The sequence below is a fragment of the Panulirus ornatus genome, chromosome 12, assembly GCF_036320965.1.
Source record: "Panulirus ornatus isolate Po-2019 chromosome 12, ASM3632096v1, whole genome shotgun sequence".
NCBI classification, from domain to species: Eukaryota; Metazoa; Arthropoda; class Malacostraca; order Decapoda; family Palinuridae; genus Panulirus; species Panulirus ornatus.
The window spans coordinates 24,944,256-24,965,487 of record NC_092235.1 but is presented as its reverse complement, the minus strand read 5'-3'; the positions used below and the strand labels follow the sequence as shown (position 1 = coordinate 24,965,487).

Below are 21,232 nucleotides of genomic sequence, written 5' to 3'. Positions count from 1 at the left end.
TAATTTTTATAGCAATGATATTACAAGTACTATATAAACCTAATCCAATTTACATGCATAATGGAAAGCTACACTGTGACTATTTTTTGACACTTTGTTACTTTAAGGATTAGTGTACAGTACTGTGATATCCTGTCATCTCTTCCCTTGGTTCACTTCATTATATTTTCCTTCAGTGCAAAAACTGATTAGTTCAGTATTTTCATTTTCTTTTTATATGATAAGTATCCTCATCAGGAGTATTTTTCTAAAGTTAAAACTTTACTCATATGTGGTAGTAGATGGAGGTCTTCTTATGTTGCTGCAAAACTATAATGTTTCAGCACTAGTATACTCTAGAAACAGACATTTCATTTGTAATAAAAGATTCACAGACAAAACTTTTCTTTTGACAACTGCACACAGTCCAAAGAAAAGCATGTTATACGTAAAGACGTCAATGAGAATACACCTGAATTCTGGAAGTCATAATATTATAAAAAGATTTACCTACTCTTGAACTCATGAAAAATAAATTCAGTGTACCAAAGTTGATTTGTTTTTTATTTGTCTCCTTAAAATGATACTTTATATCTAGTATACTTTTCTCAGAAGAAGAAACTAACATGACAAGAGAACACTGCAGTGATGTAGTTGACACTGTATCCCATATACAAGAGAGCTGACCCTACATATTAAAGAATAAAATGCTGCTAATTTAATGAGACATCAATTCTTACACTTCAAAAGCAACATGGTACATGTGGAAGAAAAGTTATATGCTTGGAGGGCACTGCACTAACAACAGGTATAATGAGTAGATTAGGAACAGGATGAGGAAGATTAGTATACTCTTAACCAAGATAGCAAAAGGCAGTAAAACTGTGAGTATAACATAAGCATTAAGAGATGTGTGGGTTAGTACAATGAACATTATTACAACACAGAAAGTAAAAGTAATGAAAATAAAGGAGACATGACACTGAACTTGATGACTGACATAAAGAAAAAGAAAGCTGGAGGTGACAGTTGACTTGTTTAAAGGACATAAAACCTTACCTTTGATTTTGTCAGGCACTACTAATGATTGAGATGCACTTCTAAATGACAATTAGTACTTCTTACAAATCAATAAGGTAATTGTTTGAAGCTTTGAAACATCAAATGTAACATGATTTGTATTTCCCCAGTGTATAATATTCTACATTTCCCTCATGTAAAAAGCAGCATGATAACAGGTAAAAGTAGAGAATTGGTTTTAAGATAGGCACGATGAGGCATGATTAACAGAATGAATGGAAAGACAATTAAGGAGCATGGATGGTGTCACTGATTAATTATGCTTTTAGCGACAATTATCATGTCAGCAGTCAGTAGTAGTGGAACTTATACATAAGGCAGTGGTTTCCAAACTTTGGGGTGCACACCATCAGCTAGAGCAGTTGAGTGGCACAACCTTTCGACAAAAGTGCCCTAAAATGACCAAAGAAAAAACCGATTTGATGGAAATACGAGGCTAACAACTCTATCACTTTGCTCTCCAAAATTTCTTATTCTCACATTTGTCCACTCCTCACTAATATTTTCTTTATATTCTGTCAGCTAATCTAAGCCATAAAAAGGCACTCATGTTGTTCATCCTGTCAGTACACATGGCAAGGAAGTTGCCATACACAATGACTCTGTGCACTAACACCAATAAGTTGTCCATTTTCTTAGCGGGTTGGATATTATTGGCCATTGGCATGAAATCTTTACTGTTAAGCAGGATAGGTAATTATAACACTGAACAATGCCATAAATTCAGGGTTTGGTGGCCTAGGAGGAAGGAAATGGTGGTGGTGATTTGGGAGGGTGGATTATCAAGGGAGGGACAGTGTGGTGGTGCTTGGGAGGGATATAATAGCCAAGGAGGATGCTGTCAGTATGATGGGAGGGGATGGTGGTGGTGAAGAAGGTTACAGCTGCCCTTAGCAACAGCAAGCAAATGAGAACCAAAATATGGTAATAAATATGGTAATAAATGAAATCTGAATGCAGAAGACAAGCCAAGCAATGTGAGTTGGTTGAGGGGCTTGAAAAACCCTTCCATCCAGTTTTACTTTTCCAAATTAAGGAACAAAGGTCAAGTGAGGATTTTTCTCTCTAATGCTCAGTCATCTCTTCTTGACGCTACCTCACTGATGCGGGAAATCGCGAATAAGTATGTATGAAATATACATATTTTTTTTCATGCATTTGCCATTTCCCGCATTAGTGAGGTAGCATTAAGAACAGAGGACTGAGCCTTAGAGAGAAAATCATCACTTGGCCCTCTTCTCTGCTCCCTCTTTCAGAAAAGTAAAAACTGGAGGGGAGGATTTCCAGCCTCCCGCTCACTCCCCTTTCATTCACCTTCTACGATATGCAGGGAATACATGGGAAGTATTCTTTCTCCCAGGACCTTTCTAAAGGATCCTGCAGCCTGAGGCTGTGCTACATCCAGGAGAAGGAAAATGTAACAAGTCCTTTGGTGATCAAGTTCTTTAATAAGACTGTAGTCCCAAAGGGACAGCCTTACAAAAGGTGACTTTTCACTTGTGGTGTAACCTTGAGCAGGTTGAAGCAGGAAACATCTAGATATCTGGATCTCCACTAAAGTCCTCAATCTCTCTTAACATCAGAAAGACACCCTCCAGTTACCTTGAATGGACAGTTTCTCTCTCCGGGCAAAGCACACGTGACATTCACATGCCACACCAATACCATACACAATATAAATTCACAAACTATGCCCTCAGAACTAACTGACACCAGATTTAGACAAGAAAAGGAATCCCTATAAAAGCAATGCATCCAACTGCTATACCTTAAGCTGTGCCTCTTCATCTGCCCGTTCTTCCACCCTCTCAAAAGCAAATATAATAAAGCTGCAAATCACAGACAATCACTGGTTAACTAGTGACCACATACACGAAAGTCCTTCACAATGAACCAAAGATCCTCCCAATACAGTCCCATCTAAACATGCTTAGCACTGAATTCTATGCTACAGCACTAAGCTCCCTATCACCCAACCTCTGTAACCAACCACCGAAGTAGAAATAAAAAGCTTACTCCTACCTCACACTTCAGTAGCTTCTACTCAGACCCCCCCCCCATCCCCAACAAATATAACATACACAAAACATATGCACAACGAAATAGCCCGACAAGCACTACACGACCGACCTCGCAACTTATTCTTAAACTCCAACCCACCAAATATATGCCCATCAGAAACTGCACTCCCTAGACGAACACGAGTTACAATCTTCCATTCGTACCACCTACACACAGTTTCAACATAACCAAAAACCCTTCATGCTCACGATACAAATACTATTAAGAAGACACTGAACACTTACTACTCACTTACCCTACACTTTCTGCACACACAATATCAAAACAATTTTTGGACTATGCAAATCGCAGTGTAAGGTGTACACAGAATAACAACATTGCGCCAGGTTGTACGTGTTATCATTTTTCATATTCAATCTGTAGTGAAATGTATTTGTTATGGCCATAGTAATAACACATTTTCTATGTGATTAATGGGGTTTTAAATCACTGCACTTCTTCTGGTTGATCATGTACAAGGGAGAAAAAAAAATGGTTCTGTGCATATCTTCCAAAAGGGAGAAAGAAAAAAACGGTTCTGTGCATATTTTCCAAGGTATGCTTGTTTCCAGAGAAATATATGTGATTACGAACAAGTAACAGATATAACCTAAAAATCTACGCACATGTTCTTGTGCTGCCGTATTATTTGTCTAGTTATTTCAAAACCCGGGCAGAGATAGAAGCCTTCACTGAAGTGGGCCTTACATGAAAAAGTAAACTTCCAAATATATGAATAAAAAAATGACAATGATCTCCTAAGAACTTTTAAGAAGAGAAAAACTTACCTTCTAATAACTAGCAGCTGTCATAAATGTTTCGTAAAGCACGAGAAAGTAGACTTCCAACAAGCGGGAACTCATGTTGTTTGTGGTACTGGTGTAAGACATTGTCGAGGTCCCACCATGTTAATGTTTAACATATCATTTATCATTATCAATCAAAAGTCTAAAATCTAATTAGTCCAAACATTTTAGTACGCTAGTTAATCAATAAGTATGAAAACAAAAGAATTAATAATAAAGCTGTTACTGATACAAAAAAGTTTGATATTTCTTGATATGTTTTTATTCATTTGTAAGGTAAGAATTGACTAAAAGGTGCTACCTTACACGGCCTTAATTGACCCTGGCAGTTGATAGGCCTAAAACCCAAACAACCAACTGTTGACTAACACTTTCTTTGATGAAAGAGCACTTGGCCTCAAGAATGAGATTTTTATTTTTTTCACGATTTCCGCAGAAGGTGGAACAATATTTTTTATTGTAGTTGTTTTCAAACTATCCAAATGCTGGTCCCTTGCATGAATGGCCTTAAGGACAACAATGACTAAACCATATACTCCAGGCAGACACGGGCTTCGACACGAGATATATATATTCCTTCAATATTGCAACATTACCTCTGCTTTACATTCGGTAGAGAGGCAGTAATCTTCCATATGTAAATTTAAAACGGTTTATTTTTTTTCTAATTAGCCCAAGTAGCATCAGCATTGTTGGCATTTACTAAGGTCATTAGAAGAAGGTGCAGCGAGTAAAAAGATACAAGAATGCAACTGTCATTAGGATAAAGAAAAAAATAGTAACTTGGATAAATAGTGTAAATAGTCTGGAAATTTAGTAACGCGGGAGACAGCGGCAAAAAAAAAAAAAAAAAAAATGAATGAAAAATGTGACGGCCTCGGCCACAGTCAGCAGACCGCGATGGATTAGTCGTACCTTGTGCATGGTAAATTACCTTGAGCACATGAGAGGATCGCAGGCATCAATATAGTCCAAATATGTTAATTTGTAGTGTATGAAGACGACTGTGTGAAACAGAAAAATGGGCATAGTGGAAATGAGAGACAAAACTTTGGTGGATTTGATCTTACGAGTCTTGCAACAGGTGCGTTGGTTGGACTTTCCGACCCTCTGGAATGGAAGTGTGGCAAATTATTTATTTAGGAAGCTGAAAGAGAAATAACTTAGATTTCATGAAAATCTTGAATCTACGACAGACAGAATATATTGGTGGACACACTTGCTTGATGATGTGCACCAATAGATTATCATTAAGGCTACATATACCAATGAAATAGATAAATAAAAAAAAGGCGTCAGGACATTATATGGTTACGATTTTGGTAGCTCCCAGCATTGTCTTGCCAAAGTCTTATAAGAATTCTTATTGGCCCATGCGCGACGCCTAGCTTTGGTGGCTATGTCAAACTCATTTTCGTAGGCAAAAAAAATAAAATGAGAGAGGGAGGATAAGAGGACAAGCGTGAAGACAGGAAGAAGAGACAGAATGACACATACTATAGCTACCTACCTTCCTTCCAGGAGCCACTACACAATTGTGCAGTAAGTAAGGCGGGTGCATACTTTTCCCAAAATACCTTCTTTGGTTCACTGTTTTCTTCCCTCTTCTCTGCCATGCATGATGTTTAGTCAAACTTGCACTTGTATAGAATTCTTTTAACTAGTTATCAAGGCTTCTCAATATTTCTGTATCCATCACATGGAGATCTATTTCCCTTGAATACACTAAATAATCTTTTCCCATCCTTATGGGTAGTCCTGCATATTTTTTTTAGGTACTCGCTTGGTGTGTTCCAAGGTATAATGGAGACTGGGTCTTCTTTATTGCAACATTTAAAACATAAAAAACAAGTATGCTGTGTATTGTACTCTTAATTTATTTCCATTGCCATATATAGATTATTATATAATCTTTTTCATCTTTCAAGGCTATTGAGTTAGAGATAATTTTTTTTTCAATCCTTCATGATGATTTGAATGCTCCATTTCCTCGATTTCATTAAGAGAGAGAGAGAGAGAGAGAGAGAGAGAGAGAGAGAGAGAGAGAGAGAGAGAGAGAGAGAGAGAGAGAGAGAGAGAGATTGTATAGTGCGTGTATGGAGGTGCTGAGGTAACTTGGAAGAGAAAGTAATGCCAATAATCATGACATGGAGGGTGCAAGATGGTTTTGGTGCCACTTTGAAATATATTATATAATCCACCAGTTGATTTCTCTTCGTTACCTGTTACTTTCTAAGTATTTAGTAAAGTATAACTACTGGGAACGTAGATCTACACTCTTATCCATCTTTATGATTTACTTTTGGTAGAAATTCCTGTATCTGATATAAAGAATACAACTGTTCTTATATATGATAATATATTTGTGCAGTATGGAGGATTTTTCTACCCATTGGAGGCTATCTAAAAATTTTGTTCCAGGTATTTAGTTGATAAACTTTTTTGTTATGTCTGCATTCACAGTTCCTACATCAAAGGTTCCATTTATATGATATATATATGTGTATAAGTAATAAATTGCAAGGGTATATACTTTTTATAGTTAAATATCTAAAAAAAATAAAATTGAATTTTTTCCCTGAAGCCTCCAGCCAAGATTACTGTTTGTCGCCGTTTTTTTTCCTACGGAAGGAAACACAGGGTTGGTTATCAATGATCATATCTTTATCATCTGAATTAATTTTGAAGTTTTCCAACCAATATATATGCCATGTTTACAATGGAACCGCATTTTCTTGTTCTTCTGTTCCGTGCAGGATTATGGGAGTCTGTAGTGGACTTTGTTTACTGTCGTGCAGTGAACAGCAGGGAATGGGCTACTTCACCAGAAATCACGATAAATGGTAAATGAACTGTTTTAATGATACTCTATATAGCAGTCTTGATGAAGGTGTAGGGTATTCTGATGTGTAATTCGAGAGTTGGATGTTGAGGTGTTATGCTAGTGGGCTGCAAAGGCTCAAGAAGCCGCTTGCTTGACTAAACACTGGGGAAAACATTGGTGGTGATGGTGATAAAGAAGATAAAATAGAAATATTGTGTATGAATAGATATGTAGGTGATGAGAAAGCATTTGATTTTGTTCGATATGGTACTTATTCACTAATAGAAATTGACTTGAGAAAATGGTAACTTTCTCTTGAGTTCGTATTGGCCAGGCTATGCAATATATATACCTCAGTGATGGGATTTTGGGCAGTGGTTATAGATACATTTCATTTACCGCAGATATATGATTTAGGCAGTGGTTTGGAATGCAGTTCGTTTTTCTAAGTTACTTATAGTTTTGTTAGTGGTTAGAGATACAGTTCATATACCCATGAGAAATTTTTTTTGGCAGTGGTTTGAGATACAGTTCATATACTTCTGAAATGTGATTATGGCAGTTATTGCAGTTCATATGCCCTTGAGATGTTTTAACAAGTGGTCCAAGATAAGCTCATATACCCCAAAGACGTTTTTAGTATTGGTTAGGTACATTTCATATACCCCTGTGATGTTTTATGCAGTCTAGAGATACATTTTATATATTGTTGACTTATGATTTCGGTAGTGGGTAGAGACAGGGTTCGTATACCTCTGAGATATGATTTTGCCATTTGTCAGAAATACATTTCACATACCCCAGAGATATAGTTTTTTGCAATGGTTACAGATACAGGCGAAGTAAATTAGTAGCTTGCTTACGCATTGAAATGGGGGTTGGTTAGCGAGTGATTTTGTTCTGCAATGGTGCTGTAATGTGTAAAGAATAGAATAAAAGCCATGTAACTTGATGTGGAGCTTTACCATAAGTTTCTTATTCTTCAATACTGAATAAGGCAGTAGTGGTAAGTTTACGAATATTGGAAAATGTGGGATTGAATTATGGACGAGAAACTTAAACACTTCATTGGAAATCAGCAACCATAAAAACTTCTCTCAGCTTCCTCTAGCAGCCAAGATGTATGATATGATAAACTAACATTAATAGGCTTTGCTGCTGGTGATTGTGGAGTATAACTATGTAGTCTTTGGGGTAGTTCTGCCCTCACAGCCTAAATTTGTTGGTCAACCAAGTTTTAGGAAGCTGTATCCTGCAGGCCTATGTAGCCACCATGGCCTGACTGGTCTGAGTGATAGCGAGACAATGATTGATAGCTTAAGGTGGGCTGAAATCCATTTGGGCTTTATCTTTGATTTCTTATGCTTTGACATATGACTGTGGCATATTCCTTGACAAACAATGGTGGCTCACTCCTTGACACATGATGGTGATTCACTCCATGACAGAAGATAATGGGTCACTCCTTGGCATAGGACAGTGGTCAACTTTCTGACACACAATGGCAGCTCACTCCCTGACACTTAGCAGTAGATAACTCCTTTACACACAGTAGTAGGCAACTCCCAGACACAAGATGGTGGCTCACTTCCAGATATGCAATGGTAGACCCTGACACTTGGTAATGGCTCACTCCCAGACACAAAACAGCAGCTCACTCCGTGACACACAATGGTGGTTCACTTTGACACATGATAGTGGCTCACTACTGACATACAGTAATGGCCCAGACACATAACAGTATTTTCCCGTCTTATAATGCTAATAAGGCAACTTATTTCATTTTATCAACCTCTGTTTGAAACCAGTGTATTTCTGTATCTTTTTAATTTGAATTTTTCAAGCTTAACATCATTATATCTTGAGTTCTCTGTGAAAATTCTCTTAGCACTTGTGATACTGATATATATACCTCTCTTTGCTTGTATACTTCAGTCATATTACCCACTACTTTACATCTTTTTAGAGAATATAGATTTAATTGTTTAGTGTTTTCTTATAGGAAAGATTTCTAATTCCAGTTATCAGTTTGTCTTTTGTGTGCTTTTTAGAGTTTATATCCATCCTGTAAAATGGTGTCCACACCTGCATTGCATAATGCTAGCAAGGCCTCTCTAGAGATATAGCTGCAGTTTTAGCTTTATATCAGATATATGTACATTGTTCCCATGATTTTAAGTCAGTACTTATAAACACTTCCACACCTCTTTCACAAATTGATTTTTCAATATTTGGATCGCTGTTTTTTTACCAATGTTAAGCACTTTACATTTGTCAGCATTAGTAAATTTCATGTCCCATTTTTCTGTCCCATTTATATTTTGCCAAGCAGTGTATTGGGTGGTATTATTGTAATTGTGTTTGAAGATAGATGGAAATCATGGACTAAAGTGATGTATTTAAGGGACTAGAAATAAGTTGTGGGGAAGTCAGTGGAGAAAAGTGAAGTGTGTTATGAATTCTCAGTTTGGAGGTTGTATATAAGCCCCCCGTTGTGAATGTTGAAAATTGTATACCTAGAGATACATACATGTGCTGTGAGAGCATGCACTGTATCATTCTTTATACAGTTAGACCATTCAACAGTTTGCTGTTATATATTCTGAGATGGTTTTGATGCACTCTTGCTTAAAATTGCTACATAAATCCACCAAGGAGTGACTAAGGTGACATGTGACTTCTTTCCTATTCAAATTAATTTTTCATGTGTATTTTCAGAGATGAGTAGCATGGATGGGTCTGAGCCGCTAAGTCCAAGGGAAGGATGGGATGAACCAATGTCTTCACCCCCTCATGACCCTGGCACCCCAGATGATCCCATGAGTCCTGATTTTGCGGCTAGCCCCTGTCCAATGTCTCCCCAAAATCCTCCAAGTTTAAAGGGTAACATGAGCCCTACAAGTTTCATGCGCCAGCAGAGAGGAAACCCCCGGGATATCATGCATCAGCAGAATCCAGAAAGTCCTGATGGTTTCATGCATACACACAATCCAGCTAGCCCTGATGGTCCTATGATCTCTGAAATTCCCATGAGCCCCGATGGTTTGATGAGTTCTCAGAGTCAGGCTAGCCCAGAGAGCCACATGAATTTTGAGAATCCAGCTAGTCCAGAAGGACCCATGAGCCCAGACAATACTGGGAGCCCCTATGGCACATTGAGCCCCAGAAATCCTAGTAGCCCAGATGGTCCAATGAGCCCAAGAAATATAAGAAGCCCAGATGACCCATTAAGTCCGAGAGATCCTAGAAGCCATGTGGATCCAGCAAGCCCTGACAATACTGCAAGCCCTTGTAGTTCCTTCAGTTCAAAGAATCCCCGAAGTCCTGATGGCCCTTTAAGCCCAAGAGACTGTAGGAGCCCTGACAGACCATTGAGTCCAAGAGATCCAAGAAGTCCTGATGGACCTTTAATTGCAAGAGATCCTAGAAGTCCAGATGGATCATTGAGCCCACAGGATCCTAGAAGTCCAGATGGATTATCAAGCCCACAAGATCCTAGAAGTCCTGAAATATCATTGAGTCTCAGAGATCATATTGGCCCAGGGAGACCATTACCATTGAGTCTAAAAGGCCCTGGAAGTCCTGATTTACCATTAAGCCTAAGAGATCCCAGAAGCCCAGATGGATCACTAAGCCCAAGAGATCCTAGAAGCCCAGTTGGACCACTAAGCCCAAGAGATCCCAGAAGCCCAGATGGCTCATTAAGCCCAAGAGATCCTAGAGGCTTAGATGGACCTCTGAGCCTAAGGGTTCCTAGAAATTTGGATGGGCAGCTAAGCTTGGACTATACTCCAGACTTTTCCAAGACACCTGCTAGTCCCAGAGGTCCAGTCATTTTAACCAATCCTGTTAGCCCTCAGAATCATATTGCATCCAATCCTAGATCTCCAGTAGAAACAGGAGAGGAAGGGGAGGAAGAACGAAAGGTAGACAAGCTGTCAGAAATATCAGAAGGAGATTCTACGGTTTGTAGATAATTATCATACTGTTTTTAAGAGAGTGTGAATGATGTGAAATCAGATGATATATAGAGCGGAATGTTAGGTAAGTATGAGATGAGGATGGTTGATTGCATGTGTGTTTGCTGGAGATTATTAGTTGCAAAATGTAAGTGTGAGAGATTAATAGATGGTTGTATCTCCAACATTCCTTATCAGGGGAAAAGGTTAAAATTTCACCTCAAGAGACGGCGTAAAAGAGCTGTGGAGGATTTACACCTTGTTTACAGAATGATTAGAATGGATGGGTTGAGGAGAGTAGAGGAAGGAGTGGTAGAAAGGACTGTGGTTCTAGGTGTAAACAACAGTAGTTGGAGAGTATTTACATCAGTAAGCAAGAGTGTAGCAGTTACATAAAGATGTTTATAGATACACATAGTACAGGCAGGGAAGACAGGGTAGAGAAGAACTTGATTCTTTTTTTTTTGTAGGAAAGAATATGTGTGCATGGTGTGTTGTTTTTGTTGTTCAGGAGAGGGTTGGGAATTGGCCTTTCAGATCATATAGTAACAACATAAAGATTAGCTTTTTCTCATTATTATTACTGCTGATAAAAAGTGACCCCAGGACCCTTTTTATGGGGATCCTGCATCTTCAAGGTTGTGTTACATTCAGAAATAGGAAAATGATGGACTCCTTAGTGAGAAGTTCCTCAACTAAACTGCACTCCTTTGTCCATTACCAACAATACAGCCTTGCAAGAGGTGACTTTCCACTCACAATGAAACTTCTTGCAGGCATAATCTTATAGCACCAGCCTTTTATTTTATATGATTTATGACTAAAATTGAATGAGAAGAGTAGTAGAAAAGCTGAAGAATGAAAATGCAAAACATAACTTCAAAGAGAATTCATACAAGAAGCTAAGTCTGAAATGGTATAGTGTGAAGATGAAGAAATGATGTCTTTAGGTTTTTGATAGAAGGATACAGCTTTGAAGGAAGAAAAATTTAGTAAGTAGATTTGAGAGAAAAAGAGTGGAAGATGTTTAATCTGTTAGAAGATAGGGATGCATAGAGGACAAAGAATGTAAAGTATAGGAATCCTAAACATAAAAAGTTAAACATTGGTTTATGTGAATAAAAGGATAGTAGTGTGACTCATAAATGTTTGTTTTCTCCAAGGGATTTTGATGAACCTCTTGTCATAACCTTTGATATGTCCAAATCACTAGATAAGGAGTTGCATAAATCTATTCCTACTAAACTTCCAGTTTTTAATTTTCTAGTCTTTGTTCTTTGATGTATAGCTTCCTCTTTAGTTAGTCCATTGCAATCATTTCCCTCTTCCATTTCAAAACACCACTGTTGATTCTTGTAATAACATCAGCATTTTGGGCCTAACCATATCTTCTCCTATATCCTAAGAGCCCAACATAATAAACAGTTACAAATTCTGTTTCCCAGAAGCTAGAGGAAATGTTTAAGTGTTGTAATTATTGATTTCTTGTCAGCATATATTTCATATCTTTGAGGGATATAACACTCCTGTCTCACCCCAGCCTGAACCACAAACTTTTTTTCATATGTATTTTTTCTCAAACTTCACTGCATATTTTTAGCATATTCTACAGTATGATTTCAGAAATTTCTGTTGTGTTTGTGGGTAGTCTTTTTATAGATTTTCATTTCGCACATTGAAATATTGTACACTACATCTGTCGAATGTTGCAGCTGAATGGTGACCTTGCTGAGGAAGATGATGAACCTTCAACAAGAAAGTCTGGTGAAGAGGAACATACCAAAGAAAGAAGAAAAGATAATGAAAAAGAAAGGGAAGAGCAGGTTAAGGGATCTTCAAAGCGCCGCAGTGATGAGGGGTTGGGTTTGAAAGATGAATTAGATTTTGAAGCAGAGAGAGAAAGTGGTGAAGAAGAAGCAGAGGAAGGAGAAGAAGGTAAAAGCATGTAATGCCTTTCATTGCATAGTGTTAAATGTTATGTTCAGCTTTTTTAACCTGTATTTGCTCTGACATGACCTAAAAACCATATTGAAATTTGTGAAATTTTATCCAATTCATTTGGCGAGTGAGATGTCATGCTCACTTATGACAGTGTATCCTATGCATGTCTAAACAGTTTCAGCACATCTTAGTCAGCTCTGTCAGTTTAGTTGCAGGAACCAGCACTTTAGATATGCATGATGATTTTTTGATAATGTCTAAAGCTAATATATCTCTATTTTCCAATTTTTTATGAACCACTTTTATCACTGTTTTTGTTAATAATTGAAGTATATCCTTAGTATGGTGTAAGAACAAGACTTAAAGGAAGTATTTTCCACTTGAGTTCTACAAGCCATTACTAAACAATGTGCACTCTTTCACTTCATGTTGCAAACAGGGCTACTCCTCAAGTATCTTAGCATTGATCGTATAATTCACAAATTTCTTTGTTCATCTGGTTTCATCTCTATGATTTTTGTTTTATCATTTTGTTTTCCAGGGGAAGAGGGAGATAAACAAAAGAAGAAGTGTGATCCAGAAAACCGTGAAGAGGGGGAGCTTAGTGAAGATGATGAAGATGATTCTTTATTACGACAAGAACCCAAAACTGTTTGCAGGTAAGTTTATAACAGGCCTTAGAAAATTTCAATAATTATTTTTTTTTTTAAACTAGGCTTTATGATTTCCACATGTTACATTAAAAGAAGTCAGTTGATTTCCTTCTTATTAATTATTTTGTTAGGCACATTCGGAATGTAGACCCCTGAGCTTGGTGTATATTCTTAAATCCTAAATGCTGTCCTTAAGAAATTCCTACTTATATTGTCTCCTCTTTACATCATTTGCCTAAATTCAAATATTCCCAAAGATTTGATAAAGTCAGAGGTTTTATGTCTTTCTCTTCGTCAAATATAATAGATGTGTCTTTGATAACAGAAGTCCTTTCAAAGTGAAGTATAGTGACTAACTCACTATCTAGCACATGATAGCTGTTACTTAAGCTAATTGAATTAAAAACCCTTGAAGAATACAAGATTTTATAACATTCTGCTTGCTTTACAATTCCTACATGGTTTATTAATGGTTTTGTTTAGCACATTCTAACTGTAGACCCCTTCTGCGCTTGGTGTATATTTTTAGATCCTATGCTGTCCTTAAGAAATTCCTACTTTCAGTGTCTCCTCTTTATAACATTTGCCTAAATTCAAAGATTCCCAAAGATTTGGTAAAGTCAGATATTGTATGTCTTTCTCTTCATCAGATATAACAGATGTGTTTTTGATAACAAAAGTCCTTTCAAAATGAAGTATAGTGACTAACTCACTATCTAGCACATGATAGCTGTTACTTAAGCTAATTGAATTAAAAACCCTTGAAGAATACAAGATTTTATAACATTCTGCTTGCTTTACAATTCCTACATGGTTTATTAATGGTTTTGTTTAGCACATTCTGACTGTAGACCCCTTCTGTGCTTGGTGTATATTTTTAGATCCTATGCTGTCCTTAAGAAATTCCTACTTTCAGTGTCTCCTCTTTATAACATTTGCCTAAATTCAAAGATTCCCAAAGATTTGGTAAAGTCAGAGATTGTATGTCTTTCTCTTCATCAGATATAACAGATGTGTCTTTGATAACAAAAGTCCTTTCAAAATGAAGTATAGTGACTAACTCACTATCTAGCACATGATAGCTGTTACTTCAGCTTTTATTTTTTTTTTTTTTTCATACTATTCGCCATTTCCCGCGATAGCGAGGTAGCGTTAAGAACAGAGGACTGGGCCTTTGAGGGAGTATCCTCACCTGACCCCCTTCTCTGTTCCTTCTTTTGGGAAAAAAAAAAAAAAAAAAAAACCTTGAAGAATACAAGATTTTATAACATTCTGCTTGTAGGCTTATTTTGTAACTATGGTGTCAACATTTTTCCCTTTTCGACTCAACTTGCAAATTTTGACTCTTGAAGGGTATTAACAGAACTACAGCTGTCTTGAGTGCAAAAACAGAGAATGTTTTTCTTTTAAAAATTTTTTTCATACTCAAAAAAGGATGGATATTTGTTATGAGTACATTCATCAGGGCTAAAGATATTTCAATTAATGATGTCAAGGGAATGATTTTACAGCATTTGCAGTGAAAGCTTCAATAGGCACTTTTAGTCTCCCTTGAATCAAAGTGTGCAATATGATGAATTTAAGAAGTACCTATATTTATACTGAAATTTTCATTCTCTTTAGCTCACTGTACATAAGGGCTGTATGAGTACCATGATAAGTTGTAAGAACGTAATCCACACCTTTCATATTTATTTAGATTTTATTTATTATACTTTGTCGCTGTCTCCCACATTAGCAAGGTAGCACAAGGAAACAGACAAAAGAATGGCCCAACCCACCCACATACACATGTCTGTACATAAACGCCCACACACACACACATATACATACCTATACATTTCATCATATACATACATTTACATACACAGACATATACATATTTACACATGTACATATTCATACATGCTGTCTTCATCCATTCCTGCTGCCACCCTGCCACACATGAAATAGCTCCCCCCACGTGCTCGCGAGGTAGCACTAGGAAAAGACAACAAAGGCCACATTCATTCACACTCAGTCTCTAGCTGTCATGTGTAATGCACCGAAACCACAGGTCCCCTTCCACATCCAGGCCCCACAGAACTTTCCATGGTTTACCCCAGACACTTCACATGCCCTGATTCAATCCATTAACAACACGGCGCCCCCTATACACATCGTTCCAATTCTCTCTATTCCTTGCACGCCTTTCACCCTCCTGTATGTTCAGGCCCCAATCGCTCAAAATCTTTTTCACTCCATCCTTTCACCTCCAGTTTGGTCTTCCACTTCTCATCATTCCCCCCACCTCTGACACATATATCCTCTTTGTCAACCTTTCCTCACTCATTCTCTCCATGTGACCAAACCATTTCAATACACTCTCTTCTGCTCTCTCAACCACACTTTTTTATTACCACACATCTCTTTTACCCTTTCATTACTTACTCGATCAAACCACCTCATGCCACAAATTGTCCTCAAACATCTCATTTCTAACACATCCACCCTCCTCCACATGCTTCACAACCATATAACATTGTTTGAACCACTGTTCCTTCAAACATACCCATTTTTGCTTTCCGAGATAATGTTCTCACCTTCCACACAATCTTCAATGCTCCCAGAACCTTCGCCCCCTCCCCCACCCTGTGACTCACTTCCGCTTCCATGGTTTCATCCACTGCTAAATCCATTCCCAGATATCTAAGACACTTCGCTTCCTCAAATTTTTCTCCATTCAAACTTACCCCCAATTTACTTGTCCCTCAGCCCAACTGAACCTAAAAAACTTGATCTTATTCATAATTACTCTCAGCTTTCTTCTTTCACACTCTTTACCAAACTCAGTCACCAATGTCATAAGAACAAAATTAAACCTTATTCTTTGGTGTTCAGCTAAAGCAGAAAGAAGATTTATAACCTCAAATTGCAGAATATGATGCAAGCCCACTGCACTGAATATGAAAATTCATGAGATGATGATTTCTAGAATATTTATTTCAAAAGTTTGTAACTCATAACTGATCAGTATTGTATAAAAAGATTGAATGACTTAAAAATCTATATTTTTAGTCAGTATCATTCTTAAATTCATGATTTTGTATTTACTACTTGCAAATGCATTTAGTTGATAATAAAGGAAACTCTTTGTCAGAATGTTATTCTACTTTTTGTGTACCTCATGGTCATAAACAGTATACCAGATTTATTTTTATGTTGTGATCATCCCACTCATGGAAGAAGATATCATGGAGGAGATAAACAAACCATGAGTATTGTTGTCCTGTGCCTCCCTGCAGGTTAGGTTTTGCCCATGCACACTGATGCTTCAGTTTTAAACTTCTCTGAATGAGACACATAAACATATGTGAATATTTTTACTTCGATTATCATCCTCCAGTGATAATCTTTTCAGTAGTACACTTAGAGGAAATTTATGTTTATGCTCGCAGGTTATTATTGCACTATAGCTGTTGAAATATCTGTCCGTCTATATCTCTGACACCTGTACCCTCCAGGAGCTCCCTCAAGGGGTATGGCCACAGCAAAAGAGTGTCCATAGTCCATAACTGATGAACTCCATTGACACCTCTTATCCTTTAGTGCCTCACCCTTAACAGGTCACAGGTAGAGGGAACTCTAGAAAAATCTAGTGTTTCCAGAGGCTCTTACCTGAAGTTCCAAATGATTACTTTTATCTGTTATGTCTATCATGTTCCTGCCTAATGTTTCAACCTACTACTCCTAGCTATTCATCCCACCTAATGTTTCTGAGATTGTATTCAGTAAAAAGAATAAAGACTTTATAATGTATTTAGAACTTGGTTGAGATTACTGGTGTGAGGTAGCATATATTATCTTGCAGCCACTTTGGTTTGAAATAGGTTTAAAGATACCAGTTTTTAAAACAAAAACTATTAAAGTAGAAGTTGGAAATTAGAAATGCACAAATTACCTGAAAAAGATGGTAAATAAGCTGAACCCTAGCACCAATATTGAAGATGGAACTTTGCCACTGATGATTGTCAGTTATCAACCAGTCATCATTGTTATAGTTTGACTTTAATAGTTTTCTGTATGTAATGATTCCAAACATAAATAGTCTGACTTGTAACCATTACCATTCTTAAGGTTTTCTCTGGTCAAAATTGCCTCTTCCTTTTTTATATTGATCACCCACTTATACAAACAGGTATCTTTTTTATATCAGTTTTACATTGTACGTGGCCCAAATTCAGATATTTGATAACCACGGCATTTTTGTCAGCATTTGTGTCCAGCAGTGCAGTTGGTTCTTTGAGATGATATGTTTAGTAACCAAAATTGAAGACATTCTGCCTACCTTTATCTGCTTGGATAGTGGGTATAAGTTACATGATGTAATTAGGTGAACATCATAATGATTTCTATGAACAAGTGTATCTTATTTCTGAACAATTACACCTATCATGGCTGAATTTTTTTTTATGTTTTGTGTCTTTGTTGTATGCTATGTTTTTTTATATGATATTGGATACTAGGTGATGATCACAGCTTTACTTAAGTCAAATATTTGGATTGTCTTATACTAGTTGTCAATGAAAAACATCTGCTTGTGCCTTTCACTTGGATAAACTGAATTCTCTTGATTGTTAATTCTTCAAAATTTGCATCAAAATTTGCATTTTTACAGGTTTTTCAACAAGGGTCAGTGTACTTGGGGCACCAATTGTAGGTTCTTGCATCCTGGAGTGTCTGACAAAGGGAATTACAACATGTTTGCTCCATCCAAACCCCAAGCCACAACTGATAAAGAAGAGGACAGTGAGAGGGGAAGGGTAAAGAATACAGTAGTGCTTTCATTAAAGTTCTTGTACAGTAGTTTATACCATGCAACCCTTTCCTTTATTATATTTGTATTTTTCTGTTACCACTTTTGCATGTTCCTTTATCTTGCCGCAGCATACTTAACCATTATACTTTCTTTTAACAGTCTGTATACCCTTTTCTGTCCATGGGCACTTTGCTACACTATAGGTAAAATAACCAAGCTGAAATAGTGATATACTGCATCTAAGATTCCAACTGCCAATAACCAACTTCTCACTTCCCTGCCACTGGTCACATAAAGACTGCATTTTCCATGGATTCTCTTCATTGCTTTATTTATCCATCCCTTTAATCATAGTCGGAAAAAATTTCTCAGTATTTTCTTTTACATTTTATGTAAATTTCTTACCTTAGCGAGAACCTTATGACTGTCTGACAAAACATGTTTTTATTAGGGGTTAAAGCACCATTTTATCCTGTAGAATAAGGTACATTCATGATAATTCACCTCTTTTGACCATCATGAAATATATGAGGATGAATATTTTTTCTGAAGGGCCTAACACACACATATCAACCTACAGCTTTACAATGGCACTATGTGGCCAGTCACCTTCATTTCTTCACTTGCTTGGTATGATGTGCAGAACTGCAGTCCTTGTTTGACATCGGCTTTTGGGGCTTTTACTCTTGTTTCTGGCCTTCAGAGAGGTCAGGTGGGTATCTTTGCCTGAATCACACATACTTTATTGTATATTGAGTACTTGTGCACTTGGATAGACCATCAGTGTCAGTTGCCACAGTATAGCAGTGACATTATACCTACTTTGATGGATCAACCTAAACACTACTTTGTTTTTCTATCTGATAAATCATGGTAGATTTCACTGATGTTTTGTGATTACCTTTTAATGGAGGTATTTTGTATGGGCTTGGGATTTGATAAGTCCTTAGAGGGTGGGGAATTAGCTCAACTGAAGGATTTTTTTTTTTTTCATACTGGGTTGGTCTACTAGTTGTCTCTTTTCTTTTAATTAGTTGTGTATTTTGCTGTTACTGGTGTGACTACTCAATAGTCATTTATGTCAAGATCAGCTTGTGACATTTTGCCATGGGTAGATTGGGGGGATAAAGACAGACCCTGAAGCCAAAGGTGCGAATACATTATTGATAAAGTAGGGGCGTTGTGTCAGAGTCAATAGGGCTTTGATTTTGATTGTATTGATTACACTAAATCCCAGTGGTGGTTATGTTTCTGCTCGACTTTTGCTGAAGTTAAGATAATCTCATACCCATGTCATTAGTTGGTGAGTTGAAGACAAACCTCAAGGCCTATGGTCCTATGCCATGACTTGTTTACCAGTGATTCCCAAAGGAAGTTAGACGAGAGGGTACCTACCTAGCGGGAGCCTTTGTGATCCCTCATAGAATTTATTCCTTTCTAGAACCTCAGCAAGGGTTTCATTCCCTTAGCACATGGAACTCAAGCTGTTGCTGTTAAGATAATTTCAGAATCTTTTTTTTTTTTTTTTTTATTGTAGAGGATTGGACGAGTGGGCATTATGAGTGGTGAGGAATGCTGTAGACACAGAATGTCCATAGAAAAGGCATACAGCTGCACACTGTGGTCATTAGTGGGTTACTTAAAGCCCCCAGATATCTGCATTGACTTTCCTTTTGTTCGGGTTGCTCTCTGTGGCCATCCAACAGAGCCAATAGTACTTGCACAATTTGGCTTGTGGCACAAAAGCATATGCCTTGCTCAAAGAAAATAACTCTGAAGAGGTTGATTAATTATTTCAGTAATTGTCATTAGAGGCCACTGTTAAAGTTTGCCACACTGAGTTATATATTAATTGAAAATTGATACCATGAAGTTAGTAAGTCCATTTTTTTTAATGTAGATTTAGAAGTTCTCTTATTAAATGGTTATCTTTTTATGTAATTGGGGGATATGTGATACAGTCAAGTAATCATAACATCTGTGTTTAAACCAGATGGTAGCCATTTCCAGCCCAGCTACCAGCTTTATTGTGTCAGATCTTCCAGTTAATCGAGGTTGAGAATGATCTGGCATGAGCTGGGAAGTCAATGATGGTGCAGTTTGTTGTTGACCACATCACTCCAATGTGTGGTGAGGTCAAGAATATGCTGTGGTCCCTGTGCACCTGTGTAGGCTTAGAAAAGGGGAGACCAACTTGTGACTGATTAACCCCCTTCCCTTAGTATCCTGAGTATGCACGGGCTGTACTTTTTTTGTAAATGATTATTACTCGAGTTAATTCAAGTCACTTGTATTTTAATTATTATTATTCTAGTATAACTCATGTTGGCTTCCAGTTATGTTTTCTATCATTCCAAGGAGACTAGAGCATAGTAGGTGTCATTTTTCAATAGAAGACATTACAAGCACTTATTTACAGCTGCAGACAATAACAGACATTGGTGTTGCACCACCCTGAGGAGATTCAAGAATCTGCTTTAATTTTGCCGCTTTTCCCGTTTCTTTCATCCTCATTATACTGAGTGATGATGAATATGCAAACACACAATTAAAGATAATACTTCACTGAAGGAGGAGGAAAGTTCTGACTCAGGCAGTTCAGCAGATGAAATCAAAGCGAGCTATCTCTTTTGAGGAGGTGGAAGCAGTTGATTTGTTGTAGCCTTTCCAGTGTTTTTTCACTCTCAGCAAGCTGACACACTTGATAGTGAAGGTTATGCTATAGAGTAGACCAAAGTAAAGTTATCATTACAGCTGATTGTACTTGCCCAACCATTTGCTATTGGCGGTAATAACACTGTAGATATGCAAATGATAAACATTAGAATATATGGCAGTATTTCTAAATTGTCATTGACACAGTGATAAACATAATGGTATAATTGTTGAAGGGACATATAGGTATGGAAAGCAAATGTCCAACCACTTCCTATTGCTGGCAATAACACTGGAGCTCTGCAAACGATGAACTTTAGGATATATGGCAATATTTCTAAAATTTCATCGATACAGTAATAAACTTAATGGTATAATTGTTGAAGGGACATATAGGTATGTAAAGCAAAGGTTGACATCAGCATCAGGGGACAATGGGAGTAATAAATGGTACCCCAGCAAAAGTAATTGAATGG

General features: G+C 37.3%; 1 protein-coding gene across 1 annotated transcript in view; it reads left to right on the top strand.

Moving 5' to 3' along the window:
* The first annotated feature begins 6,679 nt into the window (after positions 1-6,679).
* LOC139751888 (uncharacterized) overlaps positions 6,680-21,232 on the top strand; it is a 75,577-nt gene continuing 61,024 nt past the window's right edge. Inside the window, exons 1-5 of the mRNA XM_071667549.1 lie at positions 6,680-6,769; positions 9,469-10,715; positions 12,422-12,644; positions 13,192-13,309; positions 17,961-18,105. Of these exons, the coding sequence (XP_071523650.1) occupies positions 9,471-10,715; positions 12,422-12,644; positions 13,192-13,309; positions 17,961-18,105 (1,731 nt within the window). The 5' untranslated portion in view covers positions 6,680-6,769; positions 9,469-9,470. The remainder of the gene's footprint in view (positions 6,770-9,468; positions 10,716-12,421; positions 12,645-13,191; positions 13,310-17,960; positions 18,106-21,232) is intronic.